This window comes from Pleurodeles waltl, chromosome 8, assembly GCF_031143425.1.
Source record: "Pleurodeles waltl isolate 20211129_DDA chromosome 8, aPleWal1.hap1.20221129, whole genome shotgun sequence".
Classification (NCBI taxonomy): domain Eukaryota; kingdom Metazoa; phylum Chordata; class Amphibia; order Caudata; family Salamandridae; genus Pleurodeles; species Pleurodeles waltl.
The window spans coordinates 1,515,295,877-1,515,322,612 of NC_090447.1; the positions used below are offsets into that span (position 1 = coordinate 1,515,295,877).

Below are 26,736 nucleotides of genomic sequence, written 5' to 3' on the forward strand. Positions count from 1 at the left end.
CCCTCTGTTTCTTTTCTGAACGGATGCATCTGACATTGAAATGAAATGTATTTCTTTGCTGTTTTTGAATGCATCTTTGTCCAACTTTTACTACTGTTTGTAGGTTTGGGCTCCAAATGGAACAATTCTTCTCCGGATTACTCCCACTATCGGTTTGAAGTAAATATTCTCACTGGAATATGTAGTGACTGTTGTCATGCAGACTTTAGCTCGCATTAGTTCGCATGTTTACCCTTTGATCTAATGTTTTATTCAGTCTGGTGTCCTTGCAGTTATAGCCTGCTTGTTCTGTGGCTGTGTTCATTATGGAAATGACGGGGACAGTGGAAAGTGCAGGAAACCCCCGGTCTCTGCGCCCACTTGTAGTTTCTGTGTGTGGGTTACTGCAGCTCTAGTGCACCCTGCGAGGGGGGAGGGGCGGGCATCTGGTTGTACTTACAGGGAAACTCTCTTTAAACACCACTTCTATCCCCCACGGAAATGTATATGTTTGAAAAAATTTCATATCTCTGTACATTTACAAAATTCATTGTTAGTAAAGCACGTGCAAGCTTTTTATGTTACACATAAACATTTTATTAGAATGTAAATGTGTTTGAAGTAAAGGGTGATATTCACCGTATTTCACCGACAAAACACCAGGAACAGTTTAAAACACCTTGGCCTAAAATCTGACCTCAGAACTATAGAAACAGAAAGCTGGGGGAGGGGTGGGTCTGCCAGGGTGTGACCTGATTAGTTATAAGGTTCACAAAACAACAGAACACAACATAACTGTTTTGCATTAACTTGGGCCTTTTCACATCCTTTATAAAATTAGATTTTATTGCCGTGGTGATTCCTTTGAGGCTCAATTTTGTGTTTCATAGAAGGAGTCCACGCAAAATAGGTGAACTGTATGGGGGGAGGGGGGGTCCCCAAGAGGGAACAGAGACCGTTACTGGAGCCCGGACGCATAGATTCTGTGCTTGTTCTACCAACCCGCAAGTGAAGCCTCTCACCACTGTGACCTATAGGAGAGCAAGCTTTGTCGTGCACTATGGTAGGTTCAACCCGGATGTGATGTACGTGGAGCCAAAGGAGCGGTGGTCTAAAGATGAGGCGAGGTATTAGGGTGCACAGGCTTCTAAGGGTTCAGAGCCAAGGCAGCTGTGGCCCTAAGAGTACAGTGGCTACTAAGGGTTCAGAGAGAAGGGATGTGTGCTCCTAAGAGTTCTCAGAGCCAAGGCAGCTGTGGCCCTCAGAGACAGCAGCGGCTACCAAGAGTTCAGAGCAAAGGCAGCTGTGGTCCTTAGACCGTGCAGTGGCTACCAAGAGTTCAGAGAGAAGGGATGTGTGCTCCTAAGAGTCTTCGGAGCCAAGGCTGCTGTGGTCCAAAGATAGTACAGCTGGGACAAGATTCGAGAGTATAGTGACTACTAAGAGTTCAGATCCAAGGCAGCTCTGGTCCTAAGAGACTGCAGTGGCTACTAAGAGTTCTCAGAGACAAGTCAGCTGTGGGCCTAAGAGTACAGTGGCTACTAAGAGTTCACAGAGCCAAAACTGTTGTGGTCCTAAGAATGCAGTGACTTCCAAAAGTTCACAGAGCCAAGGCAGGTGTGGTCCTAAGGGAGTACAGTGGCTACTAAGAGTTCACAGGGCCAAGACGGCTGTGGTCCTAATAGAGTGCAGTGCCTACAAAGAATAACTCATTTTCCAGGCACTCGCTGCTCTATTGTTGGCAGGGAAGTTCCATGAGGTCCACCCAGAGGCAGTTTTCAGGCAGTGCCTAGAATTGCTTAGGTTGCAGAAGAGGCTTCCAGGATGTTAAAGGCTGAGTGTTGGAACTTGCTTGGGTCCAGGAACCTGGTTGCATTACTGGTCTCAGAGAAGGTCCTGTAAAGTGACCCTGGTGGGATCTGTAAACGGCGAAGGGATTACACCGGCTCCAGTGACAAGAAGACAGTGGTCTTTTCGGTGTGATTTATAAGGAGCACGCAGGTGGCCTCCCATAGTCCTAATTCAAATGCAAGTTAGACTTGAATGAGGGTAATTGAGTGCTAAGAAGTTACTCTGGCCGCGGGAACCAGGTGGTGGAATTGTTTGAGGATCAAAGCAGATACGCAATGTAGGCGAGAGCAAGTTCTCGAAACTAGTCACCGGGTTGGGTCTGTGTGTCTGAGACTTGTACAAGGCCGTAGAGATGCAGGTTTAGGGATCTTACGTGACTTTGGTACATTTGAGCCACTATGCATTCACATGTTATTGAAATGTCTTGTTACGTATGATGGTATGAATCGAATAACTTGTACGCTACTAACCGCCTCATAGGAGGAAAGGGCTAATGAAAGACACGAGCCGGTCATGGTGTGGCACCTGGCTCCAATACCTTCACCTGGATGTTTTTTAAGGACATTTTAGATGAGGAAGGGGTTCTGTTCCAAGACCCTCCTAGTTGGGTGGAGACCACACGCGGAAGTCCTCAAACGGAGATGTCCTTACCCGCTGTACACCTAGACGATAAGTTGTACCAAGGAGTACGGAGGCCATGTCACACTAACATCACGTGTTTAATCCACTCCTGTTAAAATACATGGCTATGCAGTGTTGTTCTTGTGTGGCCCTAATAGTCAACCTGGTACCAGGGCCTCCACGGCAAATACATACTGTAATCTTCCCCAGGGGCCGAGTATACATTGGCTCATTCCTGAGGTGTCCAGGTTGGTGAAGGCTCCCTGTGCATATGTCACCACAATTCACATGTAACTATCTCTTTTTCTTCTTGGGAATGTATGGCTGTGTTGCAGAGGACAGAAATGGGGCTCACAAACTCATTTTATTCATCAAAATTCATTCTGTAGTGTCGCACCTATTAAAATCATTTTTTTCCTCCAAAACACACGTGTGACCAACAGAGTAAAAACAGAGTAAAGAGGCCTTGTATGGCTTCACCCCGTGATAATGTCAACAAATCCAGCTTGACTTCTTATGTCCAGGCGAGAAGTCCACTTCATCAGCTGCGCGACAGGTCTCCTTGTTATTCAGACATTTTCTTTGGGTCACTGCTTGCCTAAATATAACAAGGGCCCCCAAGACATCCATCAAGGCGGCTGAGAGGGTGACCGACGCTCAGAGGGGGCGGAGAGGAAGAGGGGACGTGAGATGCTCTGAAAGAGCAGGTGACCCGGTCAGGACAGGGGTGGTCGGGGGGGGGGGGCAGGGGGCAGCAAGGTGGACCCAGGGGCGCGTGGTGGGAGGGGCTACAAACGGAGCAAAATACAAGGAGCACAGAAGGAAAATGAACATAGAAAGAGCCCCCCTCAGTGGCTTGAACCGAAAAGGGCATGAAAGTGAGTGATTGGGGGGGCAAAGGGTGAGTGGTCAGGGAAGTGCGAAGTACTACCGAGGACGGCCCCCCGGGGGCGCGGGATGGGGGGGCGAGAGGTGCCAAAAAACATTGTTATCCTCAGAAAAGCAGAAATAACGCAAAAGGAAAATGCAAAGAGCCGTGTAAGTCATATAGCACTTAATGAGAAGAGGGAATGTAATCCCCGCCCCGAGAGCGGGGGCGACCTTCCATCTGCAGATTAAATGTTTACTTCCTGGAAATCGGGGTCCACGCCCCCACTGGTGGTGCTCGGGTGCAGGACGAGCTCTCCCCATCAGTGCAGGAACATGGGGGCTGAAAAGGGAGACTTTGGTAATAGACCCTGTGGTATTCACTCACTTTAATGAAATCAGACAATGTGCTTTTTAACAAAAGATGCAGGTCCACCTGCGCCGCCTTCTTGGCTTTCATCTGCCTCTGTCCCAGTCTTACCCTCTGTGCTTTTCTCCTGTGTTCCTTTCCTGTCGTTTACTCACCTGTCTGGAAAATGGATGTTTTGTGTTATAGTACAATAACCCCTGCGATACTTGATATCAGAACAAGGGCGATCCATTCACCTTCTTCCAGACTCTATGATTTGTTTCAGAACAAATATTTGAAGCTTCTTTTTTTATGTTCAGTTCTTTTCCATTTATTATGTTTTCTTGTGTATGCCCTCTAACGAGCATGTAAACAAAAGAGATAATGTTGGGTGGCTGTGAGCTGCCTTTGGTTGTCCGCTGACCTTTCCTGGACTCACCCTTCTGTTGCCTCCTCTCCTCCATCACAGTCACCAAGCTCCAGGTGAGCAAGTCCAAGCGCAGCCTCACCGTGCTGGAGAACGCCCTGATCCCGCTCACCTGTACGGTCCGCTCCCAGACCAGCCCTGAGTCGCACTTCGCGGTCCTCTGGTACGCCCACAAGTTCTCGGATGCCGACGGCAAGCTCATCCTGAAGGCCGGCCACAACGCGGCTTTCGAGTATGGCACCTACGCTGAGGAGGAGGGTCTCCGGGGCCGGCTGCAGTTTGAGAGGTCCCCCGCGGGCCTGTTCACCCTCAACGTCCAGCGGGCCAGCCTGGCAGACAGTGGTAGCTACTACTGCCACGTGGAAGAGTGGCTCCTGAGTCCCAACAACGCCTGGTACAAGCTGGCCGAGGAGGTCTCCGGCCTCACCGAGGTCACCGTCAAGCTGCCGGGTAAGTCTGCATTATTTTGGGATGCATGCTTGCATTTTATTTGGGTGATAAGAAGTCGTACCACATACAATTGGTGGCCTTTTACATAAATAATGCTTCGATTACTTACCAGTAATTGCATTACTCCAAGTCCTTCTCTCACTTTGATTCCTAACAAAGTGAGGCGCGGGGGCATGGTGTTTGGAATCAAAGCAAGATGGATAGTTCCCCTTACTTGGAAGATGGCGCCCAATGAGAGATGGAAGTGGACGGTCTCATTAGTCACTGACACTTTCTAGCCTCCCTCCCTTAAAAGTAACTTGCTGTGGAGACTCGGACATGACAAGGCAGGCTGGGCAAGAGGCTGATCCTTAAAAGAAACAAAAGGTTTTTGAGACAAGGGTGATTTGAGATTTTGAAGGACAGTAAGGGCGAAGAGTTGAAGGTCTCCTGTTGGTCAACGACCTCCATGTAAAGAAGCAAACTGGATCCCTTCACATATTATTGCCATCCGATGGGTCTTGTCCTTGGTTGAGGGAAGAAAGGCCCATCTTTGTCCCACACCCTGAAGGAATGTGTACGTGCAGGACAGATGCAGGACACTGCAAATGGAGATGCAGGGACTTGTATGTGAGGCCATGCTTTACTGAGGTGCAGGACACTACGTGTGTAAATGCATATCCTCGTGCCTACGACGGTGTAAGTGCAAGCACCAGTCGATTATGTTGGTGCATGGCCTTTTGTGCTTCCGGCGCAGGCCATGTATGCAAGTATGATTGTGCAGGACCGTACATGCACACACATGCAGGTGAAGGGCACTGCAGGCGTGGAATTGTAGGTGCATGGCCTTAAATGCCCACAGATGCAGGACATTCTCATTCTTTGAGCTGCAAGGACGCATGCATGAGTAGGTGTCTTGCACTTGTCATAGTGTCAGCTTGTGTATTTGTGAGGTGCAGGGACTTGCACCAGTGGGAAGTAACAAAGCGTACATGTAGATATCTAGGGTTGTAGGGCCTGTGGTGTGAGTTGATATAGTGCCCTGCTCTTGTCATGGTGTCAGGATATGTACATGCAGGGACCTGCATCAGTGGGTATAACACAGAGTACATATAGAGATCATAGAGCACACGGTGAGTACGCCTTTTGCGCCAGTTCATGTAGTGCCTCGCATGTGTCATGGTGTCAGGCTGTGTACGTGTGAGCTGCAGGTGCTTGCACCAGTGGGATATGACACAGGGCACACGGTGAGTATGCCTTTGGCACTGGTTGATGTAGTGCCTCGCACGTGTCATGGTGTCAGGCTGTGTACGTGTGAGCTGCAGGTGCTTGCACCAGTGGGATATGACAAAGAGCACACAGTGAGTACGCCTGTGGCACTGGTAGATGTAGTGCCCCACCCTTGTCATGGTGTTGGGCTGTGTACGTGTGAGCGGCAGGTGCTTGCACCAGTGTGATATGACACAGAGCACACGGTGAGTATGCCTGTGGCACTGGTAGATGTAGTGCCTCGCACTTGTCATGGTGTCGGGCTGTGTACGTGTGAGCGTCAGGTGCTTGCACCATTGGGATATGACACAGAGCACACGGTGAGTACGCCTTTGGCACTGGTTGATGTAGTGCCTCGCACGTGTCATGGTGTCAGGCTGTGTACGTGTGAGCTGCAGGTGCTTGCACCAGTGGGATATGACACAGAGCACACGGTGAGTGCGCCTTTAGCACTGGTTGATGTAGTGCCTCACACTTGTCATGGTGTCAGGCTGTGTACGTGTGAGCTGCAGGTGCTTGCACCAGTGGGATATGACACAGAGCACACGGTGAGTACGCCTGTGGCACTGGTAGATGTAGTGCCTCGCACTTGTCATGGTGTCAGGCTGTGTACGTGTGAGCTGCAGGTGCTTGCACCAGTGGGATATGACACAGAGCACACGGTGAGTGCGCCTTTAGCACTGGTTGATGTAGTGCCTCACACTTGTCATGGTGTCAGGCTGTGTACGTGTGAGCTGCAGGTGCTTGCACCAGTGGGATATGACACAGAGCACACGGTGAGTACGCCTGTGGCACTGGTAGATGTAGTGCCTCGCACTTGTCATGGTGTCAGGCTGTGTACGTGTGAGCTGCAGGTGCTTGCACCAGTGGGATAGGACACAGAGCACACGGTGAGTATGCCTTTTGCGCCAGTTCATGTAGTGCCTCGCACTTGTCATGGTGTCAGGCTGTGTACGTGTGAGCTGCAGGTGCTTGCACCAGTGGGATATGACACAGAGCACACGGTGAGTACGCCTTTAGCACTGGTTGATGTAGTGCCTCGCACTTGTCATGGTGTCAGGCTGTGTACGTGTGAGCTGCAGGGACTTGCACCAGTGGGATATGACACAGAGCACACGGTGAGTACGCCTTTAGCACTGGTTGATGTAGTGCCTCGCACGTGTCATGTTGTCAGGCTGTGTACGTGTGAGCTGCAGGTGCTTGCACCAGTGGGATATGACACAGAGCACACGGTGAGTACGCCTTTAGCACTGGTTGATGTAGTGCCTCGCACGTGTCATGTTGTCAGGCTGTGTACGTGTGAGCTGCAGGTGCTTGCACCAGTGGGATATGACACAGAGCACACGGTGAGTACGCCTTTAGCACTGGTTGATGTAGTGCCTCGCACTTGTCATGGTGTCGGGCTGTGTACGTGTGAGCTGCAGGGACTTGCACCAGTGGGATATGACACAGAGCACACGGTGAGTACGCCTTTAGCACTGGTTGATGTAGTGCCTCGCACGTGTCATGGTGTCGGGCTGTGTACGTGTGAGCTGCAGGTGCTTGCACCAGTGGGATATGACACAGAGCACACGGTGAGTACGCCTTTAGCACTGGTTGATGTAGTGCCTTGCACTTGTCATGGTGTTGGGCTGTGTACGTGTGAGCTGCAGGTGCTTGCACCAGTGGGATATGACACAGAGCACACGGTGAGTACGCCTGTGGCACTGGTAGATGTAGTGCCTCGCACTTGTCATGGTGTCAGGCTGTGTACGTGTGAGCTGCAGGTGCTTGCGCCAGTGGGATAGGACACAGAGCACACGGTGAGTACGCCTTTAGCACTGGTTGATGTAGTGCCTCACACTTGTCATGGTGTCAGGCTGTGTATGTGTGAGCTGCAGGTGCTTGCACCAGTGGGATATGACACAGAGCACACGGTGAGTACGCCTTTAGCACTGGTTGATGTAGTGCCTTGCACTTGTCATGGTGTTGGGCTGTGTACGTGTGAGCTGCAGGTGCTTGCACCAGTGGGATATGACACAGAGCACACGGTGAGTACGCCTGTGGCACTGGTAGATGTAGTGCCTCGCACTTGTCATGGTGTCAGGCTGTGTACGTGTGAGCTGCAGGTGCTTGCACCAGTGGGATATGACACAGAGCACACGGTGAGTACGCCTTTGGCACTGGTTGATGTAGTGCCTCGCACGTGTCATGGTGTCAGGCTGTGTACGTGTGAGCTGCAGGTGCTTGCACCAGTGGGATATGACAGAGCACACGGTGAGTACGCCTTTAGCGCCGGTTGATGCACTTGTCATGGTGTCAGACTGTACGTGCACGGACGTGCCTCAGTGAGCTGTAACACAGAGTACATACAGAGGTCAGGGGTGAAGGGTACCCTTGAACTGAGTATTGATGGAGGACCTCCAGCTGCCTTTATTGGGGCTAAGAAGAGGGACCGCCCCATAAAGGCCCTTGGTGTAAGAGAAGTCTGGGGCAGAAAACAACCCTTTAAATGAATCACAGGCCAAGGTAAAAAAACACAAACCGGAAAAGTGAAATCTGCTGCCAGAAGCGCTTGTGCCACTCCCTCGAAGAGTGATTATCTCTGACTACCAGAGAGCTGGCAAGCAGCTGCCAGGCAAGCTGTGCCTTCCTGGGCGAGAGCCAGACACGCCAGGCCACGCTGGGAGGAGGTGTGTGGGGGCAGAGAGCGAGCTGGCAGGCAAGGCACTCCCTTACTTCTGGTAAGGCAGCCTGGTACAGCGCTGCGAACCCCTTTCACGTCCGTAGGCGCTAGGAAGGGTAAACTTCCTACTGGGTTGTCACACGAGAGTCCGCAGGCCTGCATGTACACCTCGTGCCCTGAGTTTGTAAAGAAAGCTCTCACTAGAGGGGCACCTTTCCGGTCCACAGGTCTGCATGTACACCTTGTGCACTGAGCTTCTAAAGAAAGCTCTCACTAGAGGGGCACCTTTCCGGTCCACAGGTCTGCATGTACACCTTGTGCACTGAGCTTCTAAAGAAAGCTCCCACTAGAGGGGCACCTCTCCGGTCCACAGGCCTGCATGTACACCTTGTGCACTGAGCTTCTAAAGAAAGCTCTCACTAGAGGGGCACCTCTCCGGTCCACAGGCCTGCTTGTGCAAGGCTCCACAGGCCTGGCTGTGCTCGCAGGACTTCTGAAGAGGGCTGTCTCACGAGAGGGGCACCTCTCCGGTCCACTGGTCTGCATGTACACCCTGTGCCCTGAATTTCTAAAGAAAGCTGTCTCACGAGAAGGGCACCTATTCGGTCCACAGGCCTGCTTGTGCATGACTCCACAGGCCTGCCTGTCCAAGAAGGATGTCTAAAGAGGACTGTCTCACGAGAAGGGCACCTCTCCGGTCCACAGGCCTGCCTGTGCACGGCTCCACACTCCACAGGCCTGTCCACGCAGGACTTCTAAAGAAGGCTGTCTCATTAGAGGGGCACCTTTCCGGTCCACAGGCCTGCATGTACACCTTGTGCACTGAGTTTCCAAAGAAAGCTGTCTCACGAGAAGGGCATCTTTCCGGTTCAGAGGCCTGCTTGTGCAAGGCTCCACAGGACTGCCTGTCCACGCAGGAGTTCAAAGAGGGCTGGGCTCGAAGGGCCGGCGCCATAACGGACGTCTTGTACCCGGAAGGGACCGGTCAAACCGTTTTTTGGGCAAAGTTTGCGCCCTCACCTTTGGACGCCACCCCTCACAGGCACCAAGTTGGGGGGAGAGGTGCAACGGTCACTGAAGAGGCCAAAAGGGGGTTTGAGTCATTCAATCCCCCAATGAAGAGGCAGGGGGACACCTGCAGGGGGACACAGTTAACAGCACGCTGTCCCTTTGAGGAGCAGACAGATGACCCAGGACAGAGCACGAGAGGGAGCGAAGAAAAACCACCCTCCCACCCCTATAATACAGCATCTACTCGCAATGCCCGACAGACAAGAGGGTCAAGTGGAAATTAAAGGAGGTTTTACCAAAGTTGACGGTAAGCACACCTAGTAAGCCAGTGCACTATTGGAAGGCCACTCACCTGGGGATGCCTTACAGCGGGGTGAAAAGGAGACGGCAAAGGGGAGTACGCAGAGCACAGCACTCGCGGCCCAGACCCGCGCAATCTAGCGAGTTGGGCCTAATCCAACTAGAGGCTACCCCCTCAGAAAAACATGGTAAAACAAACACTATGGAGCGACCCCCTCCAAGGCGAAATGTGGGATTGCCTACAGAGAAAAGGGTCAAAGAGAGATGCCAAGCAGAGGCCAGAACTCAGAGGCCGATCAGTCACTGCTATTTCTTGATGTAAGAACTGAACTGTTTATTTTGAATTTGATTGATTTGATTTATGAGACCACCAACAACTGGTGATGATGTAACAACATTAATGTGATTGTGTTTGCAGTGATTATGAGGGCTATGTGATAGAAATGAATGCTTCGCCAGGACAATGTTTTCAATACTTATGGGCAATCGTATATGCCTCTATGTTAATAAAAGCAGCCAATTTATATCCACAGGCAGATGGTTGTGCTTTGTTGGTTTGTTTTGAACGCCGTTTTGCGGGGTCATCATGGGATGTAGAAGGTACTGGAGTGTGACAAGTGCGGGAGTTAGGGCACCTCTCGGGTCCAGAGGCCTGCCTGTGCATGCAGGACTTCTAAAGAAGGCTGTCACAAGAGAGGGACATCTTTCCAGTGCACAGGCCTGTGCACGCAGGACTTCTAAAGAAGGCTGTTGCAAGAGAGGGGCATCTTTCCAGTGCACGCAGGACTTCTAAAGAAGGCTGTCGCAAGAGAGGGGCATCTTTCCTGTGCACAGGCCTGTGCACGCAGGACTTCTAAAGAAGGCTGTCTCACGAGAGGAGCATCTTTCCAGTGCACAGGCCTGTGCACGCAGGACTTCTAGAGAAGGCTGTCGCGCAAGAGGGGCATCTTTCCAGTGCACGCAGGACTTCTAAAGAAGGCTGTCGCAAGAGAGGGGCATCTTTCCTGTGCACAGGCCTGTGCACGCAGGACTTCTAAAGAAGGCTGTCGCAAGAGAGGGGGCAGTGTTGACTCATGGGAGAGGAGAGGTCTGCGCCCCCTTGCCTGATTTGGGGTCCTGTCAGGGAGAGGGTCTCCTGGGAGGGTGTAGTGTCTCCCTTCCCCTTGGCTAGTGTTCAGCCCTGCAAGGGAGCCAGCTCTCCCGCCCCTTGCCTAGTGCGGGTTCCTCCTGGAAGTGAGCAAGGGCTCCCTTGTGTTTGGGTGGTGTGGGATCTTGGTGGGACCTCACCATTTATACACTACTGCACAGTCAGTCACAGTACACCACTCAGTAACTCACATATTTATACACTACTGCATAGTCAGTCACAGTACACTACTCAGTAACTCACACATTTATACACTACTGCATAGTCATTCGAACCCAAGACCTCATACATTTATACACTACTGCATAGTCAGTGACAGTACACCACCCAGTACCTGCTGACTACCAGCAGCATACCAGACGCCCAACCCACACACTATTAAAACACCTTCACAAATAGCACATCTGCAGTACACATCGAAGTGTGCTTTAGTGATTTACATGCTCAGACACCCAGAGATATGCATCATATACTCCACACCCATACATACATCCTCTGTGTAAACGTGCATGCTAACGTGGCCTATGTGCACATTGCACCCCCTCATGTAGGTATGTCCTTACACCTCACACACATGCACACCACCTCACGTACTCTGCGCCCTCCCCGCCCCCTCTAACGAGTACCTCCCCGGTCTAGCTGCTCAGTCCGGCCTTGCAGTAAGCCGCTCTGGCCCTCTTTAGGGAGGGATCCTGCCTCGTTGGTTTCTCCTTCCGCTGATCAGTCATTGACCGGCTCTTTAATTAAGCCCTGGGCGCTGCGCGCTTTCCGCTGATCCGGACTTAAGTCCGATTAATTCGTCTAATGAGGCATCGCCACGGATCTGATGGAGTGGGAGCCGGATGTGGTGGGAAGGCGATTATCATTGGTCGGGGCAGAGAAGGGCAGTATGGAAACATAACTCTGTGGTTGTGGGTCCCACAGCCACACACCTCCTAGGGCCAGTCATTTCAGAATTGTCAATGGCCTCATCTCTCTCTCTCTCTCTCTCTCTCTCTGTCTCACAGAAAACAACCTGCAGATGAGCCAACTGCAGCGAAACATCTCCGCCCTGGAGAGCGAGCGGGTGTCCATGGAGTGCACCATCACCAACCGCACGAGTGCCGATTCACGGATCACAGTGGGCTGGTACGTGTGGAAGCCGGGGCAGCCCGAGAAGCAGAGCGTGCTGCAGCTGACCCGCGAGGCCACGCTGCGCTACGGAGAGGGAGCTGTGGAAGGAGACCTGTCCCAGAGGCTGCAGCTGGAGAGCCCCGCCCTAGGCCTGTACCGCCTCGCCATCCAGCAGGCGGAGCTGCAGGACAGCGGGGTCTACAACTGCCGGGCCGAGGAGTGGCTGCTCAACGCCAACAACGAGTGGTACAAGCGGGCCGAGGACGTGTCTGGGCTCACTGTGGTGAACGTGCAGCTCCCAGGTGAGAGGCATTAGTGATTCAAGGTGGGGGGACTTCAATGTGTGCTCATCATGGCAGCTGCAAAAAGAGTTCAGGGATTGGCCTAGCTCTTTGAAAGCAAACATCTCAAAGAGAAGAGGGAATGAAAAGTTAGTAATCGTACCTTAGTTTCTAACCTTGCAGACACCGACCTAGGCCAAGAATCAAGCAGTGGTGAATTTGTGAGTGAAAGGTTCAGTGCGCCTGCTCATGCTGTACTGATTCTATGGGCAAATCACGTACAACTGCTGCTCTGTGTGTGAGTGAAGCCTGCACAGCTGTCCCTAGTGCCACACCTGCCATGTCTGAGGAAAGCCTTATCTGCTCCCATCCCCGCTTTGTGTGTGCTTGCACAGCTGTCCCTAGTGCCACACCTGACGTGTCTGATGGAATCCCGCTGTGCTGCCTCCCCGCTCTGTGTGTGTGTGTCTGTGTATGTGTGTGAAGCCTGCACTGCTGTCCCTAGTGCCGCACCTGCCGTGTCTGAGGAAAGCCCGCTGTGCTGCCTCCCCACTCTGTGTGTGTGTGTGTGTGTGTCTGTGTATGTGTGTGAAGCCTGCACTGCTGTCCCTAGTGCCGCACCTGCCGTGTCTGAGGAAAGCCCGCTGTGCTGCCTCCCCACTCTGTGTGAGTAAAGCTTGCACTGCTGTCCCTAGTGCCACACCTGCAGTGTCTGAGGAAAGCCTACTTTGCTCCCATCCTGCTCTCTGTGCGAGTGAAGCTTGCACTGCTGCCCCTAGTGCCACACCTGACGTGTCTGATGGAATCCTGCTTTGCTGCCTCCCCGCTCTGTGTGTGGGTGAAGCTTGCATAGCTGTCCCTAGTGCCCCACCTGATGGGTCCAAGGAAAGCCTACTTAGCTCCCATCCTGCTCTGTGTGTGAGTGAAGCTTGCACTGCTGTCACTAGTGTCGCTCCTGCCGTGTCTAAAGAAAGCCTTCTCTGCTGCCTCCCCGAACTGTGTGAGTGAAGCTTGTACTGCTGTCCCTAGTGCCTCACCTGACGTGTCTGAGGAAAGTCTACTTTGCTCCCATCCTGCCCTGTGTGTGAGTGAAGCTTGCACAGCTGTCCCTAGTGCTGCACCTGCTGTCTGATGGAGGCCTGCTCTGCTGCCTCCCTGCTCTGTGTGTGAGTGAAGCTTGCACTGCTGTCCCTAATGCCGCACCTGACGTGTCTGAGGAAAGCCTACTTGGCTCCCATCCCTGCTCTGTGTGAGTGAAGCTTGCACTGCTGCCCCTTGTGCCACACCTGCAGTGTCTGAGAAGCCTACTTTGCTCCCATCCTGCTCTATATTTGAATGAAGCTTGCACTGCTGTTCCTAGTGTTGCACCTGCCGTATTTGAGGAAAGCCTACTCTGTGAATGAAGCTCGCACTGCTGCTGTGTGTATTGTGTTTCCACTGGTGTCTTCTGTGCCACACTTGCTGCGTGAAGTACCTTTCCTCTGTTGCGTCTCATGCAGCTCACGCTTGAGCTGATGTGTGAGGGAGGCTCGCACTGTTGTTCCCTATGCTGTACCCATTTTGGGCGTGAGTGGACTTTACACTGATGTGTGCACCAAACTTTATCAGTTCTTTGTGAGGGAAGGTTGTACTGCTGCTGCATTGCATGTGTGAGAAACTCAGTCTTTTGCTGCTTTGAGGAATGTGTGCTCTGTTCCTGCCAGTATTCAGTTTGGTGTGTGTGGGAGGGAAACAGCACTGCTGTTGCATGCGATGTTCCTGCTTTTGTGTCTGAGCTGTGCTTTTACTACTGTCTTGCTGTACTTCCATGTGTGAAGGAAATGTGCTTTATTGCTGCTTGTGCTGCACCTGCCCTGTGTGTGAGGGAAGCTTGCACACTCTTTGTTGTAATTATTACGTTTGTGATAGACACAGGATTTATAGCTGCTGTACTGTACTTGTGTGGTTAATGAGGGAAGGTTGTGCTGCAGTTGCCCGTATTTTGTGGGTTACTGAAGATTGAGCTGCAGCCGACTGTTATTTCTGGAGTGTGTGAGGGAAGCTTGCACTGCTGCTGCCTGACCTGCTCTTGTTCTGCGACTGAGGCAGGCTTGTGCATGTTCTAACCATGTCCTGTATGTGTGGGAAGCCTGCATCTGTGCTGCCTTTGCTGTACTTGTTTTGTGGTGGCTGAAGCTTACTCTGCTGTTGCCTGAAGCACACCTGTTCTATGTGGAAGAAGCTTGCATCACTGCTACCTATGCTCCCAGCTTCTCCATAAGATTTCCATTGCTGAACTAATCAGAAGTGGGTATAGCCTGACCGACTCTGGAATCAACATAGGCCACCCTCTTGTTTCCAAATCTTCCCACCTGACAGAGGCTTGTTCTGTGGTCTGCTGGGATACACCCACTATGCACCAGTGCTCCGGCTGGTCGCATTAGACTCCCGACGCAAGTGTGTGTGTGTCGTTGCAAGACGGTTGACAAGTTGGTTGTATCTAAAATGGCTCTTTTTCCCATGGCAGAGGAGGCATTGCAGCTGGACACCGCATTGTCCAACGTCACCGTGGCAGAGGGGGCGCCCTTCCAGCTGGACTGCAGCATCCTGTCCCGGTCTAGCCCCGACTCTCACTTCGCCCTGCTCTGGTACGTGCTCCGCGCCAAGGCCGGGGATGGTCAGGTGGAGAAGGAGCCGGTGTTCGGCGTGGACCATGATGGTGTCTTCAAGCCAGAGTCCGCCCGCTGGCAAGGCCGGCTCCAGTTCCAGAGACTTGCGCCAGGGCTCTGCAGGCTGACGGTGCTGGCTGCCCAGGCAGCAGATGCTGGTAACTACTCATGCCACGTGGAGGAGTGGCTGCCCCGGGCAAAGGGAGCCTGGTACCGGCTGGTGGAGGAGGAGTCTGGGGTGTCGGTGATCCAAGTGACCAGCACAGGTGAGTGAGAGTCCTGTTGTGCCCACACAGTGCTACCCAGATCAGTAGCCTCAGGGGTGCACTTGTTATGTGAATTTGTAGAGCGCAGCTAATCGCCCGTGAGTGTATCCAAGGGCTGAGTAGGGTAGGCCGGAGGGAGGCGGAGGTCATACTGGTTTTGTCTGGAAGAGCCATGCCTTGAGGTTCCTTTTGAAGTCCATGAGGAAGGGGGAGATTTTGAGGGGTTGCAGAGGTCGTTCCAGGTCTTGGCTGCGAGTTACAAGAAAAAGCGTCCTCCGCTTCTGGCCTTCATGATGCAAGGGAGGTGTGGTCTTGCCTGAGACGCAGTTCAAAGGTGTCTTTTACATACCTTTAAACATTAATAAAATACAAATGGTAACACTGCAGCAGAAAACGTGATCAGTGTAGAGTCACTCTGCAGGGACTCCGAGGGCTTCACTCAACATCAGAGGGTTTCCAAACAAGGCTTTAAAAGAAAACCACTTCTAATCCAAAGCACAGTGTCCAAGTGTATGGGATGCACAAAGTGTTGTGTGTCCCACAGGTTGTAATCAAACCTCAGGAAGATGTTTGCTGTTCTAACCTCTGGTGGCAGCTGATGTCCCTTCCATCAGGAAGTAACTGTAGGCCCAGAAGGCTAAGATGAAGTAAAATGCAGGCCCAACCAACAACTGTCTCTAATCCCTGATATATGGCCCTTTACCAATGATGACCAATTGAATGAAAGACAAAACCACGAAACTCTAATTTAGGACTGTTATTTCATGAGCAGAGCAGTTGTTGGCCTATTCTCAGGGGCCCTGGAATTATGCGGCAGGAGAGGGCTAAATTATGCAGCAGTATTCAGTAAATTATGTGGCAAGAAAAGGCACATTAAACAGGATAATGTGGCACATTTTGTAATAGAACTACTTCATTATTTCGTCTTTTTTAAACTTGGTGACACTTTCTGGGCTTTGGTTGCACCTCATAAGTACCAGTTTAACACCAGATATAGCAATAAGCAACAGAATAGTGGCCAGTAAACCTTTGCAAAGGGCCTTCCACTGCACGTCCACACGTGCACTGGATTTTGAGTAACTTTTGAACTGTTTGAGCTAGAAAACATTTTTTTTTTGGTTAAAATCTGCAGATTATGTGGCAGATGGTGGGTTAAGTGGCAAATGCTACAGATCTAGAACTAAGCAAAAATGGCAGCAGCCGCACAATCACATGATTCCAGTGGCCCTGGCTACTCTCCACTCTTTGCTATGAGTGGCCACAGTTGCCAGCCCTCCATAAACCCCCACAGCCTCGCTTCGAGAAGCACGAGGTGGTTCAGGCTGCAGATTGGCCTCAGAAGGGATCTCCTTGCCCAAGGTCACTTTTGGTGCTCTCAATAATCTTTCTCTTTAAACTTGTGTGAAGATCTTTCCCTCAAGCCTTCATGGAAGGTTTAAGACTCGCTCTAGTGCTGCAAGGTCGGACAGGATCTATCACGGCACCTCATAGGACCCATGGATCTGCTTATTGTGGGCAGCAAGGTCTTTCGGCCTCCCAGTCGCAACGGATGAGCCTTGTACTTTGTGTACAGCCGGGGACACAACCATGAGGCAGCTGATCGAGGTGGGGTCGGTTGGTAGCTCCATGCAAGTTATGCCTCCAGCTTGGGCCACTGTTCAGGATTACTGCAGAGGTGATGTGCCCACCATGCGTCTCCCCAGGATGTCCACATGCCACCCCCCCCCCCCTCCAAGAGCCTGGGGAAGACCAGTGTTAAATCCTCGCTGGTTCTTCATCACCTTCTCCAACTGTCGGTCAATGGCCAGTCTACAAGCGCCTTGAAGCAGTTACTGGAACACTGCAATGGACTTTTCTACCCTTGGTGTTCACACCTTTTATTAAATTGAAGCGGCAACAGTGGTAATCCTGGTGGCACGCCATTTACTTTGGAATAGCCTGGCTCGGACTGCGGTAGACCTGGATAGTCGCCTTTCAGAAGCACTTCAAAGTCTTGGCTTCTCAAGAGGAGCTGGACTTAGGGCATGATTTAGATATTGGTGAAGAGGTTACTCAGTCACAACGGTGATGGATAGATAGGCCTCCAAAATCTAAATTTCATTATTTAGATTTCGGTGGATGGGATATCCATCACCGTTGTGACAAAGTGACCTGTCAATCAATACGTAAATCAGGCCCTCAGTATGTAAGAAACTGCATGCCCGCTTCCTCAGTGTTTGAAGGTGTGAGATAATAGACATTCTGTAATGCACTGGATGAAACAAAGGGAACATCTGAGGCCTGTACCTATAAAATTAATTTATTGACCCACCTCTGATATTTTCCTGGTTTCTAAAGACCACTTGAAGTGAAGAGCAGGAGTTACATGTGGCCTGGCGAGAGCGCCCCTGAGTGGCCTGATTTCTCCAGCCCATCTTTCCATGTCCTCCTGAATCAAGATGCAGCCGGCATTGAGCGCTTCAGCTCAAGCACCCTTCTTTCTTAGTTTGCGCTGCCAGGTTTCGCCCTGTTTAAGATGCATTTTGTACCTTCTCTAGAATGGCCTACATCCAGGCACTTTCACTCAATCGTTCGCTGGCCTGCACAGAGACCTCCTTCTAACATCGGTGTCTCCTGTGTGAACAATCCGATTGTTGTATCCTCTGGAAAAAATTAGCTATTGCACCTATCCATCACTTGTTCTTATTTTATTGTTTTATTGCAGGTTTTGTAAAGTGCTTCCAACTTCCCTAAAGTATGCCTGTTTAAAAGCACTGGAACCTTTTCTGAACTTCAGTAGGTTCCTCACACCACCCAGAAGCTGGACTTCTAATTACTTCTCTCTTCAAGTCATCCTCTAAAAGAGTTGTCAAATGCTTTGCATAACTTGAGCCATCCACATTGGCTAAAATCCCAAACACATCTCTCTGTAGTGAAACTATCTCCTGCTTTTGTTTCATTCTAGTATATAATATCCAACGAGTTGCGTAAATGATCGTGTTTTCTGACCATCTTGTATCATTTATCAGGTTTGTTCGGCAATATCTATGTCACAAGACATCTTATTTTCTGCCGTCCATCCCCTTGCCAGACACCATGTTCCTTAATAGTGAATTGTATCTACTTCTAGATGTACTGGGCTGTACTGGCCAAGTCCTTCCCTGTCTGGTTTGTGGAGACTCTCACCATGGGGGAGTCTGAAACATTCAGTCATTTCGAGTATTTATTTGTGGAGGATCTTTGCCTAGCACTTCTTGTTGCTGGTATCTTCAGACATGGTCAGGTAGGAAGAACGGGTTGATTATTGGACGGTGAAGTTACCATCCAAACAGGTGGGGTGAGAACTAAAGTCTGAAATTCTTCAGAAAGACCCTTCTTCCATAGACCATCTCAGGTGCAGTTGAGATGGAACTTTTCAGGTGTTTTCTGAACTTCACGTGGTTCGGTTCAACTCTTAGGGTGAAGGGCCTTCCGGAGTCCTGGTCCTTTCCCATTCGAATACCTGCCACCCTTATTTAGCCTCTTGAAGGATTTTTGGCTGATCCGATGGGTAGACATCTTTTTACAGAAGGATCTTTATCAAACTTTGAATTTGTCCTTATTGTCCAGCTTCCTTTCATCAAGGACTCGGGGGAGCACCATTGGCATGTATTGGAATCTGGTAAAAGAGTAATTGATGCCTTTTACAGAAGTGGTTCCTCTAAACTCTGTACCCTTCACGAAGCTGATCCTCGACTCCCAGCCCTAAGCACACAGGCGTGAGGACCACAGCATTGTGGACAATTCTTGAAAGCATGAGGATTGTCTGCCTGCTTGTCTGCAAGACATTTAGGGCTCGACTTTTCACTGGGGATGGAGTGCTTGCAGTGGTGGAAATATCTAAAATAAAGTATCTAGCATCATCAACAGTAGGTAGTGCGGAAGGAGAGCTCAGCCGGACATCGGATCGTGAGGAGAGGAAGGTCCAGCGATGAAACCTGCAGACAGAATTTTTCACCTCTAAAATTTGGGATTGCAAAAAGATAGATTTGGGCACATCTAGGATTGGGTGGCTGGTGGGCATTTCATCTCTACAACTTGATGGACACAGGGACTCTCATGGGCAGAGAGTTTCCAATCTCTACTCTAGGCCTGAACAATTCAATAGAGCTTTCTGAGATAATATATTCCTCTAGAACTTGGTAGTTTTGGGAGCTTACAGATGGACAATGACTTTCACACCTAGACTGCAGTATTCAGCAGTTCAGTGTAGGGTGGTAAACCTATTTTTGGTGGTCTGCTGTCAATACAATGTAATATTTGTGTTTGGAAAGTTAATACATGTGACATTTTCCCTGAAACAAAACTGGCTAAGAACAGGATCTTACTACATGTTCACCTTGTTTCCTTCTCCCTCCCATCAGGTTCAACCATGCAGTCCGTCATCTGCTCCAACGACAGCCTCTTCTACTTCGTGGTCTTCTACCCCTTCCCCATCTTTGGCATCCTCGTCATCACCATCCTCCTGGTGCGCTTCAAGACGCGCCACTCCAGCAAGAACTCGGAAGGTAAAAACGGGGTCCCCCTTCTGTGGATCAAGGAGCCGCATCTCAACTACTCTCCCACCTGCCTGGAGCCACCGGTTCTGAGCATCCACCCCGGTGCCATTGACTAAGAGTGCCCTTGGCCCCCTAAGGAAGAGAGCTTTATTTTTGTTTCCAGTAGCCTTCCCCGTTGGCACCATACCTTGCTACCGCTGCGGGCGAGGCTGCCACTACAAGCGTTTTGGCTATTGTGATGGAGATGCTCTCCCAGCCCCCAAGGACCATCCTTGGAGAACCAAGCAGCCATTGGGACTGCAAGACCTGTATATAATGATTTTTTAAATTGTTTGTCTTTGGACCATCGTTGTCTTGTTGCGGACGAGGAGCGGCTGTGCCGTTTGGTGCGGAAGACACATGGCTGGGCATACTGCCCCCTGGGGCGTGGTCATCACTGATTCCACTTGTGGTTTTTCCAAAACGACCAGCCTATGGATTTTTCTTCTCCCATATTTAGTGCTGAAGAAGTCTGGGTCTTGGTCTGACACTCTTGGACCCCACCATTATTGGGGACCACCTTCTGGAAGGGGAAGGCAGGGGCCCATCTGGTCGGGGAAGCTTCTGTGTGGTCTCAGTAGATAACAGCTCACAGGGTGGACCATGCTGTTTATCACCTGTGGCTTCCCTTCCTCCATCCCCAGAACAAGCACTGCCTTTTCTCTCTCCGCTAGAGAGGGTTGCGATACTTGTCCCCCGCATTGAGACTAAGGGAACATTGGGGGAAAAAGCAGCATTCTTCAAGACTTGTTTGTTTCAGGACACACAAGAAGGGTGCAGCTGTTGAAGGAATCCGAGTTGAGTTGTGAAATATAGACTACTCTCCTGGCATAAGCCTCAGTGGATACAGCATCTTTGCTACAAATTTCCAAATATTTATAGGAACATTCTTTTAGTTCTAAATATGTTGACATTTTACTTGCAATGTTTGCCTAATGTGAGTATGACTTAAACAACTTTTTAAAAAAGCTTCTGAGTTGAACCTCTTCGATCACATGGTGTCTTTGCGGTGGGCAGCCCTTGACTAGCAAGCGGACCATGTCAGTGTCAATGCGCGGGCAGCAATCCATAGCCAACCAGCTTCCCAGGTTGTTAGAATGTTTGTTTTATTGCAATTTTGTACCTACATCTAATGTATTTATTGTAAACTAACACACTTTCTAAGACTGAGTCCCCATCACGAAGGAACATCATGGGTTGGTTTCTCTGGTCAGCCTTGGGAGAGGGTACGTCCTCTGAAGGCAGCCATTTTGGAACTATTTAGTACCCAGCGACCGAAGGAAAAAAACGTTTCAATGCTAAATACTTTAAACACAATGTCCCCACGGGGCAGGTTTTATGGTACTTGTTGAGAGTAAAAACACTACATTTATTGCATTAAGACAATTTCTGTAAACAATGTATGTTCCGCCTTTTTGTTTTGTGGTGTTTGTGCAGTGCGCCAGCCAAAGGATGTGTGCCCGAGGACCTGCATGTTATCTCCTAGCGAATACATTGTGTGTCCTCCAAACATATACCTGTCTCGCCCCACGGCGAGCATACTACACTCTGTGCGCCGTGTAGACAGGATACAAGCTGCAAGAATTTGCCAAATAAACAACTTTCTGGTGTGGCCAAAGGGGCTCAAAGCCGGATTCCCACCCGCGCACAATTACTCGAGGAAGAATGATGGGCCAAAGAGGACATCTTCTTGGCTTTGTCAAGTGATGGCAAGTAAGTTCTTCCCTCCCCCACCACATAGCAGTCCGAACCAAGGGCGATGTGCAATCTTTTAGCATTTGGCACTCAGTGTGGCAACAAGTTTGAGCAAAGCGACATGGGAGAGGCCTGGTGTGAACTACGTATACCTTTGAGACCGAAAATATGTAGCTCTTGAGTCAAGTCTTGGTTTCCGTACTCCTTGTGGGACCAGTGATCAGGGGAGAGGGTTTGCCAAGTTAAGGCTTTATTCCTGCAACCATATGGTCCATTTGTGCTGTGCCCTGGAAGTTCTGAAACCTCTGTCCCTCGACATCGTATCCACAGATCTTCATCATAGGTTTTATGACTGGCGCGGTTTCGTTGGCCAAGAACTTCATCCACCCAGCTTAGCGAAGATTGATTCTGCCGTGACTGGTGCTGTTTCATCGGCTCAGCGAGTGAGATGGTTGTCGGTCAGTTCTAGTCAGCCAGAAGGTGCCTCCACCTTGGCTCGCCTTCTGCAGACTGTGCTTGGCGTCTTGCTTAGCATCTGGTCCAAGGCAAAATAGCGTAGAAGAAATAGCTCCGATCATATATAGGACCACGCCTACCCCATCCTGACACCAGAAGTTGCTTATTGGAACCAAGGACAGGGGTGAAGGAGCTGAAGATGCTAACATTGCTATATGAGACCATGTGGTCTCCTGGAGAAGCTAAGCTGGTAACTTTGGCCTAGAATGTTCCACCTGGTTGAGATCATTGAGAAGGATGAACATTAGAGTGGGCAAGATTCCCACTGGCCGCAAAGAGGTGCGTTGGAATTTTCTGAACAGACTTCACCACTAGGCGAGGGACTTCTCTGTTCTAAATACGGCGTTTGTTCCCTACATCTGGGTACCAGTGTGCAGCTGAGATCCAAGGAAAGAACAGATACAGAGTTCCTCCTAAATCCTGGAACACCCCTTCTGGGGTAGAGGGCATAGCTCTGTGAAGGAAGAGCTTCCACGTTTGAGTGTTTACCGCTGTAGCCCCTCGCACGCGGTGGTGGTGGTGTATGGGCAGTTTGCACATGAGTTAGGTAGATCAATATAACATGCCGTTTGCCTTGAGCGGTAACTGAACCTTCACTACCCTCGCACTGAATGTCTCCCGAAGGTTGTAAGATGGTGGATGAGGTGACTAGATGTTTGCCGACAGCTCCACAGTTAGGTACTAAGAAAGGTGACTGGTCTACCACTGGAGAGCTCCTTTGTGAACAGTGGACCACCAGGCGCCTACATTCATCTCATCTGGTTGGCTGGCTCAGTATGCAGGAGGTAAATGTTGCAGTTAGAAAGTGGGCTCTAGTGGGTAAAGGGTTCCTTTTTGACCTGTACTCTTGGTCTTGAACCTTGTGCGTAAAGCCACTGAAAGCCAATGCAGAGTCTGGTTAGTAGAAGGAAGATCCAGGCAACCTTTTTTGGGGGACAAGAGACAATTGCTAGAAGATCCCACAATAAGCCAAGAGTTTTTGAGCCAGGATTCAAGCTCCTGTCCTCCAGCCTCTGAAAGCGCTGCCAGCCCTGCTCTCCGCTTAACCTATATCCCTGAACACTGCAGCTAATCCAAGAGCCTTCCAGGAAACCCAGACCAGACTGGAGCACAACCACTGGGTGTTTCTTTGGTGCAGCCTATTTCCTACAAGTGTTTGCAGGGTGTGCGAGACTGATGGACATGGACCTGGCAAGAAGGCAGGCATGGTGCACCAAGATGGAGCTTGCCCATGCACTGAGCGGAGGGGCATCAAGGACAGACTCCACTGGGAAAGATCTGGGCACGGCAGGGGGTCGTGGACCACCTTTAAGTTTCGAGAATCAAATAACTTGGGTGCAGTACACTCCAGTACTCTGTGAGGTTTGTTCTGCATAGACTGTGACACCAAACATTGGCCCGGAAGCCACCTAACCCTTTTTCCAAATCAGGTCTAGCCCTTGATCCCTCTGGGCCTCGCCCCCATGGAGCCCTGCCTCTTCCCTCTGCATCTAAAATGGTGTAGTTAGGAACATGCTCTTGTGACGGAAGGGATAAGGGCTGGGAAAGGAAGTGGTACTGGCATAAGAAATGGGCATGGTCTAGGGCAGGAAGGAGGTGGTCTATGGATGGAAGGGACATGGTCTTGGAAAAAGGGTCCTATCTCGGAAATAGGTGGATTAATCTGCGGAGAAGGTGTGGTCTCAGGAAGGAGGCAGAGTTGTCTGATGAAGGAAGAGCTGGTTTAGGGGAAGATGTATAATGTGGGAAAAGTGTGGCCTTTGAGGTACAGTGGACTGCGATGTGTGCCAGAATCACGCATGGTCTAAGAAAGAATGAGGATGTCTGTAAAATGAAGGAAAAATTCCCTGGAAGGGAGAGTAGTGGTCTCTGGAGAAAATAATGTGGGTTTCAGTAGTAGGAAGAAGGGGTCTCAAGCAATCAATTGGAATTTGTAAAGCGCAACTACTCACCCAGCAGGATATCCAGGCGCTTGCAGGTCCCAGAGGCTCATTCAAACAGCCAGGTCTTGAGGGCCCTTTGGAATTCCGGAAGTGAAGGAAGTGAGACGGTGGCCTGGAGTTGCATGCCAAAGCTGCACAAAAATCAGGGGAAAAAGCAAGGAGAAATCAGCAAGAAATGAGGTAAAAGCAAGTAGAAGGCACAAAAAGGGGGGGGGGCAAGGAGAGGGCAGTGAAAATGAGGGAAAAGCAAGGAGAAGGCACAAAAAAAGAGAGTAAAAATCAAGAAGTAACTAGTGAAAATGAGGCAAATGCAAGGAGCGGGCACACAAACACACGGAGGGCATATCAAGGAGCAGACAGGAGCAAGAGCCATGCAGCAGCACGGGGACAGCTGGGCCCGGGACCTGCGGGGACTGGGGTCTGAAAGATTGCGTGTGATTACAGAAAGAAGGGTGTTATTTGCAAAAAGTTGTGGCCATCGTAAGGAAGTGGTGTTTGTAAGGCGGAGTGGCTGGTGGTAAGAACAGACACAGCACGTGCAATGGACAAGGACATTGGGAGAACCTAGATCCTGGTGAAGCAGGAAGCATAGCTGCCAAGTTTCCCAGGAACGTGCATGACTAGTTGTGCCAGGCCCATTTCTTTTCTTGTAATTCTGGGAATTGTAGTCCTCTTCAAAACAGTAAAACATCAGGACTACAGGTCCCCGAATGGCAAGAAAAAAATGGGACTGGACTAACTAGTCACTAGAGACAGGGAGGGGGACAGGTGTTTAAGTGGGATGAAAAAACTGTTGGGGGCTCTCAAAGGGCATGGCCTGTATAATTAAGGGCGCGGCTTAAAACACCTAAGCTAAACATCTATGCTTAGCACAGGGTGCTTCCCAACTGGTACTTTGCTGCTTCTTTCTATCATTCCATCCAGATACATTACCCAACTGACAATACACCTAAAACAAGCTAGGACTATTGACTTTGTCAATGGTTGTTGGTTGCATAAGGTAAACAAGTACATCGATGGTTTTGTTGTATATAATATTGAAAATGCTTCCGAAGTGATTAGACTGTGAAATAACTATGACAAGTCTCTTTGAAGTTACATCAAAGGCAGGAAGGGGTGGTTCTGCTGCCGAGTTGAAATGTTTTTGGTTTTTTTTTTAAATATCCTAAGAGTGAGGGCAAAAATCGGACAGTCCGTTAGAGACCCGTCTCAGCTCCTGCACCGTCTCTCATGGCGGCGGCAGCCAAGAGGGGCGTCTACACCTGTAGAAAACACAGACGCAGAGAAAGGGGGGAGCTCATTCCAAAAACAGTCTTAACTTTTCAAAGTGTCTCAAAGTTTTCGCCAAGCCATCCGTGTGCGCACAATGAAGCGGTATACATGGTTCAACAGCGCCACCAGCTGGTCGAAGCAGGTACTTCTGCGTTATTCCTGGTCCAAGCTTCCCAGCTCTTCCAGTGCTCGCAGGAGGATGAGGGGTGCAGCGTCCTAATTGATTTCTAGGGTCCCAAGATCACTAGATGGACTGAAGGGAGCTGCACAGAGAAGTTAGTTCGTCCTCTGTGGGAGAAGGAGGCGGCTGGTTTAAATTCCATAATAGAGATGTCTGGGAAGTGCAAGGGAGATGAATTGGGTCAACACCGGTGGCTCTGACACAGGGGCTGGGCTTAGTAGCCTCGGAAATAAACTCTTCGTTTATAGGGAGATCTCGAAGAATGTTACTGTCTTATAAGACACTCTTCCAGGGCTTCATTCACACATCATTGCTATCAGATGTGTTAGTTCACTGTAATCAAACTAAGACTTCAATACCCAGAATACATTCGTTTTTTTGTAAATCAATCTTTATTCGTTTCATAATAGAAAATGACGGCTTTAACAGTCCGGCCTAACTAGTCCGGGTGTACATTAGGTTTTGACATGGAAGCTCCCACTAGAAACAAGATGGCCAAGAAGAGTCCCAGGTGGGAGGGGGTGGGTGGGGGGGGGGGCGGTCTCTGCGCCTGGGAATGAAGACCCTCCCCGGTTTCACACACTAACTTTCCCCACTTTTCCCCCTGGCCAGAGTTCCAGTACTTTGTGTCCCAATGAGACTGCCTTGCATAAGTACCCAGTGACAAAGAAAAAAACCCTCTATTTTAAAGAGGGGGGGAGGGAGAAAGGAAAAAATGCATGATTTGGAGAATTATTCGGCTTTATTTCAACCCTTGTCGGATTTTGCACTACGACTGTTTAATACGACATAATATATGAAAAAAACATGTCGAAATTCGTGCCGAAAATGTGGATTTTAGTTTGTTTGATTGGTGCAATTTTTTTTTAATCTATGTATTTTTCTGTTATCAATGCTGCACTGAGTGCTTTGTTTCTCGTGTATTGAAATAAAAAACAGCTGTGGAAACTCAGGTGCAATGATGAGTGGGATCTGCAAAGTGGCCATCATTTTAAATAACGAATGAATCGCTGGTGATTGGCTGGTCACGTGGGAAATATTGCACGCTCCACTGGCCGCAGAGTCTGTAAGTCAGTGGTCACACCATAGGAAAGTCCCTTTGTTGTACCCAGTGGACGTGTGACAATATACCAATGGCCCACTTTTTTGTGCGGCATTCTACACATTTCACCCATTTATCTGGGTTGTGGAAATACAGACCAGTTCCTCTATTCTCTGAACAGAACTGGTTTCTCAACCCTGCTTTTTTGTTTTTGGGTGCACGGGACAAGATAGTGTGATTCCCACTGCACTATAGGCCAGTCCTCCCGGTGGTGAACATCTGAACACTTCACGAGATTCCAGCTTGGC

General features: G+C 50.1%; 1 protein-coding gene across 1 annotated transcript in view; it reads left to right on the top strand.

The window, feature by feature from the left end:
- Positions 1 to 26,351, top strand: part of LOC138248853 (immunoglobulin superfamily member 3-like) — a 249,265-nt gene extending 222,914 nt beyond the window's left edge. The window contains exons 9-12 of the mRNA XM_069202806.1: positions 4,137 to 4,544; positions 11,923 to 12,330; positions 14,816 to 15,223; positions 19,606 to 26,351. Of these exons, the coding sequence (XP_069058907.1) occupies positions 4,137 to 4,544; positions 11,923 to 12,330; positions 14,816 to 15,223; positions 19,606 to 19,856 (1,475 nt within the window). The 3' untranslated portion in view covers positions 19,857 to 26,351. The remainder of the gene's footprint in view (positions 1 to 4,136; positions 4,545 to 11,922; positions 12,331 to 14,815; positions 15,224 to 19,605) is intronic.
- The last annotated feature ends 385 nt before the right edge of the window (positions 26,352 to 26,736 follow it).